The 14,314-nt window shown below is 38.9% G+C and overlaps 4 protein-coding genes across 5 annotated transcripts; all 4 read left to right on the forward strand.

Annotated features, from left to right (window-relative positions):
• The first annotated feature begins 50 nt into the window (after positions 1–50).
• Positions 51–2,954, forward strand: LOC125214709. Its single transcript, XM_048115843.1, has 6 exons — positions 51–191; positions 609–669; positions 966–1,101; positions 1,259–1,586; positions 1,873–2,001; positions 2,095–2,954. Exons 1-6 carry the CDS (start codon positions 110–112, stop codon positions 2,553–2,555), a joined length of 1,197 nt encoding a protein of 398 aa, XP_047971800.1. The 5' UTR covers positions 51–109; the 3' UTR covers positions 2,556–2,954.
• Positions 2,955–4,813: 1,859 nt separating this feature from the next.
• LOC125202449 (putative invertase inhibitor) lies at positions 4,814–5,495 on the forward strand. The gene has a single exon (XM_048100842.1). The coding sequence runs from the start codon at positions 4,845–4,847 to the stop codon at positions 5,391–5,393; it is 549 nt and encodes a 182-aa protein (XP_047956799.1). The 5' UTR covers positions 4,814–4,844; the 3' UTR covers positions 5,394–5,495.
• Positions 5,496–6,838: 1,343 nt separating this feature from the next.
• Positions 6,839–8,761, forward strand: LOC125205971. Of its 2 annotated transcripts, none has more exons than XM_048105219.1 (4): positions 6,839–6,850; positions 6,982–7,594; positions 7,929–8,081; positions 8,464–8,761. In XM_048105219.1, the coding sequence occupies exons 2-4, from the start codon at positions 6,992–6,994 to the stop codon at positions 8,566–8,568; spliced, it is 861 nt and encodes a 286-aa protein (XP_047961176.1). In that variant the 5' UTR covers positions 6,839–6,850; positions 6,982–6,991; the 3' UTR covers positions 8,569–8,761. The 2 variants fall into 2 exon arrangements, with proteins under 2 accessions (XP_047961176.1, XP_047961169.1); XM_048105212.1 differs by having other exon boundaries at positions 6,847–6,894.
• Positions 8,762–12,576: 3,815 nt separating this feature from the next.
• LOC125210512 lies at positions 12,577–13,889 on the forward strand. The gene is made up of 3 exons (XM_048110060.1): positions 12,577–13,192; positions 13,276–13,428; positions 13,747–13,889. The coding sequence occupies exons 1-3, from the start codon at positions 12,584–12,586 to the stop codon at positions 13,849–13,851; spliced, it is 867 nt and encodes a 288-aa protein (XP_047966017.1). The 5' UTR covers positions 12,577–12,583; the 3' UTR covers positions 13,852–13,889.
• Positions 13,890–14,314: the final 425 nt, after the last annotated feature.

Here is a 14,314-nt window from a genome sequence, read left to right on the forward strand (position 1 = left end):
TGTATTAAGGTAAAGGAATAAAGAAGATCGGTCAATGTTGACGACTTCTCCCCCAATTTAAGTGTAGTGCAAAACCCTAATTCAGCCAAATCACAAGCGTTTTAAGTAAATGGATCGAGAATCACTAGAGAAACGACCTGCGATCTTCGTAGTCGGATCCCCCAACGTTGGCAAACGGACACTGCTCTCAAGTAAGACCTTCTTTCTCTCACTCTGAATTCAAGAATGCCGTAGATTATTTATAGGATAGAGTTTGAATTGGGGATTTAGAGATGTGTTATGCGAAGTAATGATTCAAGGGCTCAGCTGACTGCGACCAGTGATCGCTTGATTCTCAGTCTCACTGTGTGTAGCAAAAAAATAGGACCTTTGTTCGTCAGTAAAAAAAGTGCGATTTTTATTTGTTTTTTTAACAAATATTATTTGACGAAGATTATGTCTTTTTATCACTTCCTTGAGATTCAATACTTAGTTAAGAATGCCTCTTTTTCAAATTCCTGATTACTATCTTCCTGCTATGAACTTGATTGCCTATTTCGGAGGTGAATTTTGTGCAGTATTTATGTTAGACATTATGAAAGGAAACTAAATTTTGTAATCGAATGTAGGACTACTTAAGGTGGATTTTGATGATGACGCAGATACATCACTTGAGTTATCCGTCAATGGGTAAGTTCCGAGAGGCCAATTTCCCAGTGATGATCTCTCTCTCATAGTACTCCCTCCGTCCCATTAAATATGCAACATTTACTTTTCGACACAGGATTTTAGGTAGTGTTGTTTTGTAAGTTAATGAAGAGAGAGTAAAGTAAGACGGAAGGAAAATTAGAGAGTATTGTTTCCATTTTTAGAAACGTTTCATTTTTAATGGGACAAAGTAAAAAGGAAAACGTTTCATTTCTAATGGGACAAAGGGAGTAGTTCATAAGCATTTAAGTGTAAACCTGAATGTGATTCCTTATCAGGTGGACGATCAACACAAAGTATTACACAGCAGATGTTGCAGTATGGATAGCTAATCTTTCTGATGAGTTATCTATTACAAGCTTTCCTGACGTGAATCGAATAGTTGCCTTGGTTATGGTCTTTGACACTAGTGATGTAAGCCTATTCCTTTTACTCAGTTTTGTTATGCATAACCATTTGTTTGTTTATGTGGCTTTAGAATGGACTCTCTATTTTTCATAACTATCTGTTCCGTCTTTAATAGTCTGATCATGCCACATGATGGCCAATATCTTCATTTTGTGATATGCAGCTCACGACACTAGTTGCTCTAAAAGAATGGGTTTCACGCACTGACATCCAGAAGTTTGAAATATTGCTGTGCATTGGTAACAAGGTGGATCTTCTTCCTGGACATCCATCACATGTAGAGTACAAGAGACACTTGATGAAGCTTGGTGAATCCTCTGTCAATTCTCATCTGGACTTCTCTGATTATGGTATATCTGAGACTGAAGGAAGTAGTTTATTGGGAAATGAAGAGCCATCCTTAGGATTTAAGATATCTTGCATAGAGTGGTGTCTGGAACACAATATTGAATATGTTGAAGCTTGTGCATCGAATGCTGATTTTGATCAATGTAAGAACCTCTACTAAGCATGCTCCTTATCTTGAGTATATTCTTATCATTCTTGCTTGGTTTTTGCTCACTTGATTTGATCTGCTTTTTTTTCCCCTCTCTTGACCTTGACCTTTTACACAATAGCATAACATTGTTTTTGTTTTTCCTATCAGTGGTATTCTTTTAAGATGTTTCTTTTACGAAGTGCAGTGTGCCTGAACTAAAAACCTGTCCATCACTACCATCTCATTTAAGTTTGCATGGAGATGCTAATGCTTTACTGTAAAATTTCATTGCATTACAGGTCTCTCTATTGATGGTGATTCACAGGGTGTTGATAGACTTTATGGTGCTCTCTCTGCTCATATGTGGCCTGGAATGTTGTTGAAATCTGGTGACAGGATAAACGAGCCTTCATTGCCTGAGCAAGAAGGTAGAGATCCCTGTTTGTTAGGTTTAAGTCTTCAATATTTATTTATGTGAATGTTACTAGGGACTATACTGAATGCCTTTGATCTTTCTTCAGAGTTGTCCGAAGAAGAAGAATCTGATTATGAACCTGAATATGAAGTATTATCTTCTGCTTCAGCAGAACCATGGGATGATATAGGATGGATGTCTGCAGATGGTCCCGTTTCTACCTCAGGAAGTGCGATGCCTATGGAAAAGGTCCCTGATGCTTCAGGTAGAGAAAGTGAAGATAAATCCATCAGAGAAGAGAACCAGCCGTCAACATCAGCCTCTCAGTTGCCCAAGGACCTTGACCATGAGAAGGCATTTGAAGCAGACCCAACATCAGAGCTTAATGATGATAAAACTTATGAGTTTGAAGATTTGGAAATGCTAATGGCTGAAATTGGTAACGTGCGCAATGGCTTGAGGCTGATGCCTGATTTCCAGAGGAGGGAGATGGCTGCAAAGCTGGCAATGAAAATGGCTGTGATGTTTGGAGACAGTAGTGGTGGTGAGGAGGAGGAGTTGGAGTAAAAGGAAACTAGCAATAGTATCAACTGAAATTCACCTGCACTAAGGGCGGTCTCTTTGCTGTAATATGTAAGTGCCCTGTCTGCTGGACAACGGAGAATCACAAGTGAAGTTCAGAGGTTAGTTCTCAAGGGAGACTACAGTATTATATTGGTTTTTTGAACATTCTGTCGAACTTTTTAACATGGAACAATACTTAGACAGGGATTGATATTTACTATTCTTGGAAGAATTGTGAGTGAATCCAAGTACAATAGGTTTATGTGTTTAGGTTGAATTAAGAAAACTCGATGAAACAGATTTGGCATGTTATAGTGGTGAAGCAATGGATGATTTCGGTTATTGTTAATAGGCATCGTATTATGCTGTTTGGCTTAATTATGCGAAAATGGTTGGTAACGACATTTCTGCGTCCGATTCTTGACAATAGCATTTTTCTTGTGTTAGCTAAGCTTTGTTCCTTTTCAATCGCGCGTATTTGTTTAATCGAACTCCCATGATTTCTTTACGTAAGATGAGCCCCATACCTATAGCTTAAGGCATGGAGAAACATAGTGCTAACTGCATTTTTGACTATTGATGATGATGATGATGCGTATAAGCAAGAAATTACGAGGGCCCAAATTTGTAAATGAGGTGATGATGATGCAAGTGGGACTTAATCGAAACATATATACAAAAACCTAATAAATCAAATGAGTAAGTTGTTGTATGCTGATTTTTTATTGAATAAATTCAACCAGTTTTAATTTGTTCTATGAATCTCCTTAGGCCACGTTGGACATTGGAACAAATTGGAGATTTTCTAAAAGAAATACTGTATCAGATTTTATAGGACGATGTGTGTCGCTGTCTCTGATTTTTTGTTTGGATAATTGTGATTGCCCCACGTGGTTAATGGGATTTCTTAACAAGAATCTGATTTGGTTAATTAGGGGTTCTAATCAAATTATTGGGAAGAAATAAGAATGAGTAGTCAGCATCAGCAGCAAAACGAAGTTTAACGACAAAGCATGCAATCGAATTCGGACAGATACTCTCAACCGCACGACAACGCTCTTACACTTGCACATATAGTACATTGCTGTAATTCATCTGATTATTATACTCCCTCCGTCTCAAGATATTAGACCCTTGTTCCCTTTTGGGTTGTGTCAACATACTTGGGCCATTTCTATTTATGGTAAAAGTTTATTTTACTACCAACTCCACTTACATCACTAAACAACATCTTAAAATTCCTGTGCCCAAAAGAAAGAGCTCTAATATCTTGAGACGAAAGGAGTAAATGATTAAAATACATAAATTCTGAGATTATTTCCATTTTTGTTCAATTCCATTCCTAGATGAGTTTAATGTATTTTCTAATAAAATTACAATTTAATGTGTAAAAGGGAGGCAAAATCTTGTGTACATCGGTTCCCTGAATTTTTCCACTACTTGGACTCTGATCTTTGTATGCTCTTGCTCCTGATCATTTGCGTTGAGTTAGTGGTTGCTAATGCTCCCTCCTCCACCAGTAATAATCGTGTTTTGCTATTTTCGTTCGGTCACCAATAAATGTCTTATTAATTTTTAACTTTTGGCAATAGATTCCACTTCAAACTAATTTTATCTCACTCATATTTCAAGCTATATAGTTATAAAAGTAGGATTTACCTTTCATCGACTCTTTTTATTTACTATCGACCACATTTCTTAAAATCTGTGCCCAGCCAGACTTGCCTTATATTGGTAAATGGAGGGAGTATCAATTGGTGCTAGTTAGGTGCTTGGAATGTGCTTAGTATAGTGGACACACATGTGACTAAGGAGGGGTTTAAGCCCTTCCAAACTATTTTTTTTTTATTATTTTGATTGTATTATAGCATATTTTTGTCAGTACAAAAGCCCCTATTAAAACAACAACATATAGAATGAAAATTATCTTCTCATCAAAATTTAGAATATATAGCTCCTAATGTAATAAATTTCTGCATCCGTCCCTGGTTAGCAGTAGCTAAAGATGCCTTTTAGTACCCATGCTGATAAAAATGCAAAAACACTAGCACGATCCGAACCAAATTGACTTGATCCTATCCCACATAATGCTTATACTTTACAACAACATCATCATGATCACATTCCCTCCTAATCAAACACGTAATTACTCAACTCATAATTCAAAAAAAAAGAAGTAAAGCCCAAACTAACCTTTTTCAACCAACTAACCACCTATATATAAACATTAAACACCATTATTCCTCACAACACACCTTGTACCATAATACAAGCAAGCCAAAGAAGAAGACAATGAAACATCCATGGCTCCTCATCTTCTCCCTCTCCATCACAATCCACCTCTCCTCACCACAGAGCCTCATCAACACCACCTGCAAGGCCATGTCGGCCGACAGCCCGAACATCAAGTTCGGCTTCTGCGCCACCTCGCTGCAGGCCGCCCCCGCCAGCCAGTGCGCGTCGACCCGGGGCCTGGCCACCATCGCCATACGCGCCCTCCGCTACAACGTGACGGACACGCGCTGCCACATCAAGCAGCTGCTGAAGAGCGGGCGGCGGTGGGACCCCTACGCGAGGCAGTGCCTCGGCGACTGCCTCGACCTCTACTCCGACGCCATCTCCACCGTCAAGCAGGCCATGAAGGACTTCAACGCCCGCCGCTTCGACGACGCCAACGTCCGGATCAGCTCCGTCATGGACGCCGCCACCACGTGCGAGGACGCGTTCGCGGAGGGGGGAAACGGCGCCGTTTCGCCCCTCACGAAGAGGAACGCGGACGCCTTCCAAATCGGGGCCGTGGCGCTGTCTGTCGTCGGCATGATTCGGAAGGGATCGGCCTGATTTTTATTTGAATTTCATTGTTAGTAATTTATATGATTAACTTGTTGGGTGTATGGTGATTATGTGGTTGATGGGCAATATATAATATCATCATTTCATATATAATACTCGTATATAGAGAAAATTGCTTTTTAAATCATAATTTTTGGCTGACTTCTGGTAATCTCGTAATTTATAAAAATAGCTAATTAAATCAATACTTTTGTATATATTTAAATTGTACTATACAAGTAAAATTTTTAATAACATTTGTCATTTAAATCATAATTTTTGGTTAACTTCCAGATTAGTTTAGTATTGTTCTATATCATGATGATCGATTTTTAGATGATTATTATTAATTGGTAAATGTATAATAACGAAAAGTATAAAAGTCACAACAAATTTCATTAAAATGTTAATTGTATGGGACAGTTGAGAAATGTACAAAAATTGTGATTTTAGTTTTGGACTTGACCAAAAATATACCCAAAATTGTGATTTAATTTGCAATTTTTCCTTGTATATATATGATTTTTAATAAGTTTTATTGAAGAGTAAATGATGCATTACTCTGTCATAAATATATGTGTGGTTTATGTAATACAGTACAATATATAATCTAATAGCAAAGTGGAAGTATAATGGTCCATACTACTACTGTGAAGACATTTTTTTCATGGATTATTTATAAGCATAACTAATTTTGGGCATGGATTATAATTTATAAACGCAAATTGAGATAGTTAAAGAGGTCAAAATCATGAGAGATGCGTACATCTTACAGTACAGTCAAAATATATAAATGGTCGGGTGAACTATAAAAATGGTCCCTGGACTATGATTTTAATGTTTTATTTTGTCCATTGGCTCTGTGTATTAAAAATATCGCCCAGATATCCCTGGACTAAGGGTTTATCTAAAAAATGGTCCTTTTCCATTGTTTTCGGTCGAACATACCCTTTTGGGGGGTTTTGGAGGATTTGGGCAATTTGGTTTGTTTACACTTTTAATATTTTAAATTTAATATTATTTCAGTTATGTACTAAATCTGATATTATTTTAAAATTATCATTCTTCTTTATTTTTGTCATCCTCAAGATGGCCCAATTGGAGCCCATCTCAACTGATGAGCCCAGCCCAGACCCGCTTCGTTTCGCTGATGGGTTGGGCCAATCCAGCCCAGTTGACAACTCTAGGGATGAGTCATACTGCGACTAAGCATTTGATAATATTTGTGTATTTTTTAATTTTTGGAAACCATTTCACTAACTAACTTGGGTCAGTTTAGTGTTAATTTTCTTAGATGTTTAGTTACACTCCAAAACAGAATACTCCTATATTGTAAGCAACAAACAATGAGAAATGTAAAGCCCTAAACTCGGTAACAGAATTCTAATCTGTTGAGGATGCGAAATCTGCTCGTAGGAATCGGTTTATAAAAGAATAAGTACATTGCTGCTTCTCTCTTGTAGTTGGTGAGTTTCCTTAATTGTTTTGCTTCAATTCTCTCTTGTAGTTGGTGAGTTTCGTCTTGCTTCCTGCACACATGGTGCTTAATTTATTGTAGCTAGTGAATTGATGATTATTACCTTTTTCTGCTTCTCAGGTTTTGATCAATGGCAGAAGATTTGCATAATGCCAAAACACTGGTAAAGATAAATTACGACTGGCAGGTGCAAAATTACAAGGGGTATAAGACTCAAGGGTACGGGGAAGCACTCGAGAGCCCTCGATTTCCCGGGCCGAATGGCCATTCGTTCAAGATCAAATTCTACCCGGGAGGAGCTACGCTACCCGACTACATTGACAACCGTGCATCACTCGCCATCGAAACTACACAAACAGCTCAGTTGGTTCTGGCTTTCCGGGCTATGGATCCATATGGTATAACACACACCGACAAGGTTTCCTCATTTGATCAAAGACAAATGTTTAGACGTGTGTTTACTGTCCAAGCTGGACATACGTCTCCCACTCTTCTTATGTTTAGAGCCAGTATTGAACCCTTGATAGGATATTCCCTAAAGATTAAGGCAACCATTGGGGTTTTTATCGATACCATCAGCCCGCCAACTGATCCTTTCCTGTTTTTTCGAGTATATGATCAACGATTCTTCGCAGAGCGGTCTATAATAGAAAAACGATGCCCGGCTCTTCTATCAAATCACCATGCCGATGGCGACATTGTAATTCGGCATGTTGATTCATATATATTTGCGGTATGCTTTATAATCTCACTTGTACTTATTAGTTTTACTACTATTTACTATACTCCATCCGTTCCATAGTAGTAGATGCGTTTCTTTTTGGCACGAGATTTAAAAAAAATTGAGTTATTTTACATGGGTTAGGTAAAGAAAAAATAAAAAGAAAATGGAAAAAGTAGAGATTTGAAGATAGAATAAAGTGAGAGAGAGGAAGCTAAGTGAGAAGAAATGCATTTACTTTTACTAAAAAGAGAAATAACTCCACTACTCTAGAATGTACCAAAATGGCAAAATGATTCTACTACTATGGAACAGTTTACAAGTTAAGCTTTGTCTATATATGCAGGCTCTGTTATGGTTCATATATAACAGGAGGCTTCATTCTTGGGACCGACAATTTATCCTAAACTCCAACAGGCGTGATCCCAATTCGTTTCGCACGAGGATCAGGAAAGTAGCTATACTCTATGAATTGCCCGGTTTCGCTGACTATTCGTTGGTAATAATTTCATACTTACTATATATATACATCTCTATATATATATATATATAGCTTGTTCTTGGGTGTATTATCTCTTTTGTCTACAAGTAGGAAAATACTGATTTAGCTATAAAAAAAATATTAGTAGTACTAATAAAACTGTATTTCCCACGGTATTTTAATACCACTAGAATATTGTATAATGTTTATTGAATTTAGGGATGCTCTCTATATTATATTGAAATTTTCCATACCAAAATTTAAGTAAAAATTTCATATTTATTCATATTGGCATTTATCGTGTACCACATTTCAAATAATATGATAGAACATACAATCGATAATTTACACCTAAATTTTAACAGCATTTATGTTGATTATTGTCTATTGGCTAATATAGGTGAAATTGGAAGATTTATATCGCCCATTCTTGAAAGCATGGAACACTTTACGGAAGATTACCAAAGTTAAGAGCAAGGTAGATAAAATTATGTCTGATCCATAAGCAAGTGATTCACAAATGATGGATTATTGAAGGAAGATTGGTGTGATCAGATTTTATTAATAAATTTACAAAAATACTTAGTAGAGAGAGCTACTTCATTTTTTCTGTTAGGCGTTGTTGATTACTTTCATTCTATTGAGTTTCGGTTGCGATACATTACGCCGTTGACATATTTCACTTTATTTTTTCTTAGCAATTAGGTGAAATTATTTGATTTACAATTATTATCTTTCGTAATTCTGAATATATATAGAATTGTCAATGGTGACAAGAAACAAGATTGGGAATTATTTATTTTTGTTCTCTTCAAAACATGGACATGGCTATGTTCGATAGATTTATTAGTGAGACTAAGTGATCATTAGATTTTTGTTAAGCCTGATCCAAAAGCTAAGTGATTCACAAATGATGGATTGAAGAAAGATTGGTGTGCCTATTCTTCTCTCATCAGATTTCATTAATAAATTTACATAAATACATAGTACAGTAGTTATTTCTACTTTAAATCATTAGATTACATTTACTCTCAATCTATTCAAGTTTGGTTTCGTTACATTCCGCAGCCCACATATTTTACTTTATTTTTTTCTTAGCAATTAGGGGAAATTATTTAGTTTTCAATTAAGATATCCGATCACCACTTCTGAACTTTCCTTCTGAAGGAGAAATTAAGCTTCCGATCTCGCCGGAAAATGAGGATTTGGCCGAGATATCGACGCGGTGAATCTATTGATTTGGGCGTGGGCGTTTATATTTTCGAAACGGAGTTGTTTTAATGGAATGCGTATTTGTGACACAGTCCATCAAGGCTGCACGTTGTGGTCAATTGGGTGGAAATTATATTGAATATTGTTTGACGTACTATTGTTTTTTAAAATTGGACAAAAAATATGATATGGTACCAAAAAAAAAATCTCAATAAAATCAATACCAATAGATTTATAATTAATTTCAAATATATATTTTTCAAAACATCTCAAAGTGGGAATAAATATTTAATGAGTTAATAGAGTGATGCCGTTTTCATTTCCTACATTCCTAACGTGTTTGCTACAACTTTTTGGCGCACATCCTTCACAGTTTACACGAAATGATGACATTTTTCCTACTTTGTTTAACTATTTTAGTTTTTCGATCGTTTTCCTTCTTGGATGTAATGCTTTGTTTTTTGCATTTCCGCCATTAACATTGGTTTTATATGATGTAGGAGGAGTTTTTGTTGGTGACGATGTCATTGTAATTGTAGAATCGAAAAAATAATGTAGACATTTTGGAATCATTAAGTTATATACTACATCAAATAATTGATTGGAATAAGAGCATCTCCAATGTCGGCTAGCAAACCGGCTAGCCGATTCGCGTCGCTAGCCGATCGGCTAGCCGAACCATTGGAGTAGGCGAGTGGGAAATCGGCCAAATTTTCGGCGTGGGCTAGTCGAAGCGCTGGCTGCCATTGTGGCGTGCCGATCGGTCAGCGTCGTATTTTCGTTTTTTTTTTTTGAAAACCTTTGTAAACGCGATTTTAGTTTCATTTTCATTTGCACCACTTGTTTTAACGAGTTTTTTCTCTCTCTAAATTTCTGTACAAGAGCATCATCGAGCGATGGATCACAACAACGAGTCCGAATCCAGCGACGAGTGGATCTCGAGACTCCCACGGTGGAATGCTGGATGGGGCTAGATGGGCGGGCAGATGGGCCCAGGGTTTAACGTCCCCCTGGAATCACTGATGGGGATGATGGCCGGAGGAGTGCGGGGGGGGATGCCGTGGGGTATCTTGGGTGGCGGACAAAGCCAGACGGCGGGCGGGGGTGGGGAGGTATGCCCCAGATGCAGCAGAAGATGATGCAGCAGCGAGATGATGCAACAGATGATGGGTATGCATCCGGGATGCAGGGAGTCACTTACGGGGGGGGCACGGTCTATCGTGCCTCTCGGATTTTGGGTTTCGTCTCACACGTCGACCCGGTAGAGACGCAGGATTCATCGGCGATGACCTTTTGTCATTGCATGACATGGGGATCGGTCTCGGGGATCCGGACACTCCGGTTCCAGCGGGGCGGGCCGCGGCGAAGAAGAAGAAGACAAAGGGGAAGGCCAAGGCGGTCGGCGAGTCGTCGCAGCCCGCTGTTGACGACACCCCCGGCCGGAGGAAGTGGACGGAGGATGAGTACGCCGGGGGTGGCCAAGGGGTGGTTGGAGGTGTGCGACGATCAGTTGCGAACAACCAGCGTAGTCGTCAACATGTGGGCGAAGATTAGAGGCGTTTGCCTACGAGAAGGCACTTTGCCCGCACGGGAAGGACTTCAGGCGGGGAGGAGGTCCGGAAGGGGTGGGAGCGCATCGGGGCCGCGGTCGGCCGTTTTTCGGCGTTGTACGCCAACGCCCTCTCCGTCAGCTCACTAGTGGGCGGAATGAGGAGGACGCCGGGAGGATAGCCGAGGAGTCGGTTTCCCTTGGCGGGGAAGTATAAGGAGTTTGTTGCTTGAAGGATTCCGAGAAGTTCCGTGCGGGGTGCGACGCTGAGTGGCCGAAGAAGCCGAGACCGAACTATACCGGCAGCAGCGGCGGATCCCACGACCTCCCCGGATGCTGAGGAGTTTTCATCCCCTCCATCAATTGCTCGTCGCCCTCGCCCGGTTGGACAAAAGCGGGCGCAACGGGCTGCGAGGGGAGGATCCCCCATATCGCCCCATGAGGTCCAGTCCTCCGCCCTCCCACCCGCCCCACTCGAGTACACTCTCTATTCGCGTAACAAAATGCGGGAGCAGATGTACAAGGTCTTCCAAGATTGGAGGGCCGCCACTGACCCCACGGAGAAGATGTTTCTTCACTCGATGCTTGAGAGCATGCGGGTTGATTTGGATGTCGCGAGGGCACAGCTAGGGGGTTCCGACGTGGGCTCAGATACCCCGGGTGGCGGCGGCGACGGCGGGGACGACAGCGACGGCGACCGAGTAGAGAGTAGCGGGGCTCGTGTGTGGAAGCCCTTTTTTAAAAAAAAAAATCATGTATTTTTTTTTGTTAAATCTTTGTACTTTTTTTTTAATGAAATGAGTTAATTTTCCCGTATCTGTGTCGTAAATTTAATCCGTAATTTAATCGTAATTTTAATTCCGTAAATGTAGTATTTTTTGAATTATTTTTATTGCGGCTGGCCTATGGCTGACCTAAATCTGATGTGGCAGGTGGATTTTTAGTGCTGCTGGCGTGGCAGAGAGAGAGAATGGCTGGCCTATATATGGCTGACCTATTTGCATTGGAGATGCTCTAATAAGATAACGATTTCAAAAGGCTTTTAGGTTAGACAGTGCCAACATACTTACACAAACATATCTTCTTCGTCTTCTTCAATGCAAAACTCCTCGGTTTCAATGTCCAACAATTTTAATTGTCGACATAAGGTGCCGAGGTTAGTCTTCGTCAATGCAAAACTCCTCGGTTTCAATGTCCAACAATTTTAATTGTCGACATAAGGTGCCTAGGCTAGCTCTATAAAATGAAATCTATTAACTTTGTACTTCATTTTCCATTAATTTTTGTCCTTGTTCGCCGTTTGTTCGGTCCCGTGTTCTTGAAGAAAATCACACCTTGGATGGAGAAAGTACTAATTTTAAACTAATTGCCTACAAAATACATTCAAATTTTAATTACAAAATTTGTAGATATCGATCTTAGGGAATGAGTCATACTGCGACAAAGCATTTGATAAAATTTGTGTATTTTATAATTTTTTGGAAACCCATTTCACTAACTAAGTTGGGTCAGTTATATAAGCAAAATAATACTCCGCAAATGAGAAGTAGAAAAGTAACAAACAATGAGAAATGTAAAGCCCTAAACTCGGTAACAGAATTAGAATTAGTTGAGGATGCGAAATCTGCTCGTAGGAAAGGCTTTAAAAGAGATGATAAGTATCTCTTGTAGTTGGTGAGTTTCCTTAATTTTTTGCATACACATTGCTATATTCTTAATTACCTTTTTGTGCTTGTCAGATTTTTGATCTACTATATGAATGGCAGAGGAGGTTTATAATGGCAAAATAGTGCAAACGGTAAGTTACGTATGGTCGGTACAAAATTACAAGGAGCAACGGCATGTTGGGTACGGTGTTGCCCTCGAAAGCCCGGCATTCGAGGGGCCGGATGGTCACTCATTCAAGATCAAATTCTACCCATCTGGAGCTACACAAGAGGACTACATTGACTATTTTGCGGCATTCGCCATTGAATCTACGCAAACAGCAGAGCTCCTTGTTAGTTTCCGGATAGTAAATCCATATCCATTTTCACCCAACGTCAAGACTTCCTCATTTCATAAAAGAGGCTTTTATAGGCGTGTACTTACTGTCCAAGCTGGACATACGTCTCCCTGCCTACATGTGTTTACCCCATATCTGAAGGCTTGCATTGGGATGCGATATTCCCTCAAGATTAAGGCAACAATTGGGGTTTTTACCAATACCGACGACCCACTAGTTGACCGTTGCCTGTTTTTTCAAGTAGGTTATATGCGATTCTTCGCAGAGCAGTCTATAGTACAAAAAAGATGTCCCGCTCTTCTACTAAATGCCGATTCCGATGCCGACATTGTTATTTCGGATGTTGAACCAGATTTATTTGACGTATACTCTCTAATCTCGTAATCTCACTTGTATATACTCCTATATATTAGTTTTGCTATTTACTAAACTTTGTCAATGTTCAGGCTCTGTTGTGGTTTATATATAACAAGAAGGTTCATTCTCGTGACCTACAAGATATCCAAAAATCCAACTGGCGTGATCCCAATTCGTTTCGCATGCAGATAAGGACACTATCTATACGCTACCAATTGCCCGGTTTCGCTGACAATGCAGAGGTAATAATTTTACACTCCCTCCGTTCCCTCATAGTTGAGGCGGAACTTTTCGGCACGGAGTTTAAGAAATGAATATTGAATGTGTTAAATAAATAGATAAAAAAGTAAGAAAGAGAAAAAAGGTAGAGAGAATAAAGTAAAAAGTGAATAAAGTAGATAAAATAAAGTAAGAGTTTACTTTAATAATTTTGTCATGATTTGTCCAAAAGTGCCCATATATGATAGGAGGGGCATTTTCAAATAATAGGATAGTAGAAAAAATCAGTAACTCACATTTTAATTTTAGTTACGTTGATTATTATGTATTGGCTAATATAGGTGTATTTAGAAGATTTATATCGCCCATTTTTGAAAGCATGGAGCACTGTACGGCGGATTACCAGTAAGGTAGCTAAAGTTAAGCCTGATCCAAAAGCTAAGTGATTCACAAATGATGGATTGAAGGAAGATTGGTGTGCCTATTCCTCTCTCATCAGATTTCATTAATAAATTTACATAAACACTTAGTAGTTATTTCTACTTTAAGTCATTAGCAAGTTCTGCTAAGCGTTGATTACTTTCATTCTATTGAGTTTTGGTTTCGTTACATACCGGCGCCGACATATTTAATTTTACTTTATTTTTTAGCAATTAGGTGAAATTATTAAATTTTCAATTATTATCTTCATAGTATTAAGATATAGTTGTCAATGACGATAAGAAAAAAGATTGGAAACTGTTTATTTTTGTTCTCTTTAAAAATTTGGAAATGGCTCTATATATTTGATAGATTTATTAGCGAGAGCTTCAAATGCAAATATGCAATGCGATCATCAAGAGTACACCTTTTGTTTCAAATGACCTCAGCGCTCTGCATGTTCTTAAAACCTTGTAAGTGTTAATAATA

This window comes from Salvia hispanica, chromosome 1, assembly GCF_023119035.1.
Source record: "Salvia hispanica cultivar TCC Black 2014 chromosome 1, UniMelb_Shisp_WGS_1.0, whole genome shotgun sequence".
Lineage (NCBI taxonomy): Eukaryota > Viridiplantae > Streptophyta > Magnoliopsida > Lamiales > Lamiaceae > Salvia > Salvia hispanica.

Bases quoted from the DNA above. Each gene is read 5' to 3' on its own strand.
- LOC125214709 (XM_048115843.1), top strand. From the start codon at position 110: ATGGATCGAGAATCACTAGAGAAACGACCTGCGATCTTCGTAGTCGGA. The intron at 192-608 runs GTAAGACCTTCT...AATCGAATGTAG, and splicing joins CAAACGGACACTGCTCTCAA to GACTACTTAAGGTGGATTTT. The intron at 1,587-1,872 runs GTAAGAACCTCT...ATTGCATTACAG, and splicing joins GAATGCTGATTTTGATCAAT to GTCTCTCTATTGATGGTGAT.
- LOC125202449 (XM_048100842.1), top strand. From the start codon at position 4,845: ATGAAACATCCATGGCTCCTCATCTTCTCCCTCTCCATCACAATCCAC.
- LOC125205971 (XM_048105219.1), top strand. From the start codon at position 6,992: ATGGCAGAAGATTTGCATAATGCCAAAACACTGGTAAAGATAAATTAC. The intron at 7,595-7,928 runs GTATGCTTTATA...CTATATATGCAG, and splicing joins TTGATTCATATATATTTGCG to GCTCTGTTATGGTTCATATA. The intron at 8,082-8,463 runs GTAATAATTTCA...TGGCTAATATAG, and splicing joins GTTTCGCTGACTATTCGTTG to GTGAAATTGGAAGATTTATA.
- LOC125210512 (XM_048110060.1), top strand. From the start codon at position 12,584: ATGGCAGAGGAGGTTTATAATGGCAAAATAGTGCAAACGGTAAGTTAC. The intron at 13,193-13,275 runs GTATACTCTCTA...GTCAATGTTCAG, and splicing joins TTGAACCAGATTTATTTGAC to GCTCTGTTGTGGTTTATATA. The intron at 13,429-13,746 runs GTAATAATTTTA...TGGCTAATATAG, and splicing joins GTTTCGCTGACAATGCAGAG to GTGTATTTAGAAGATTTATA.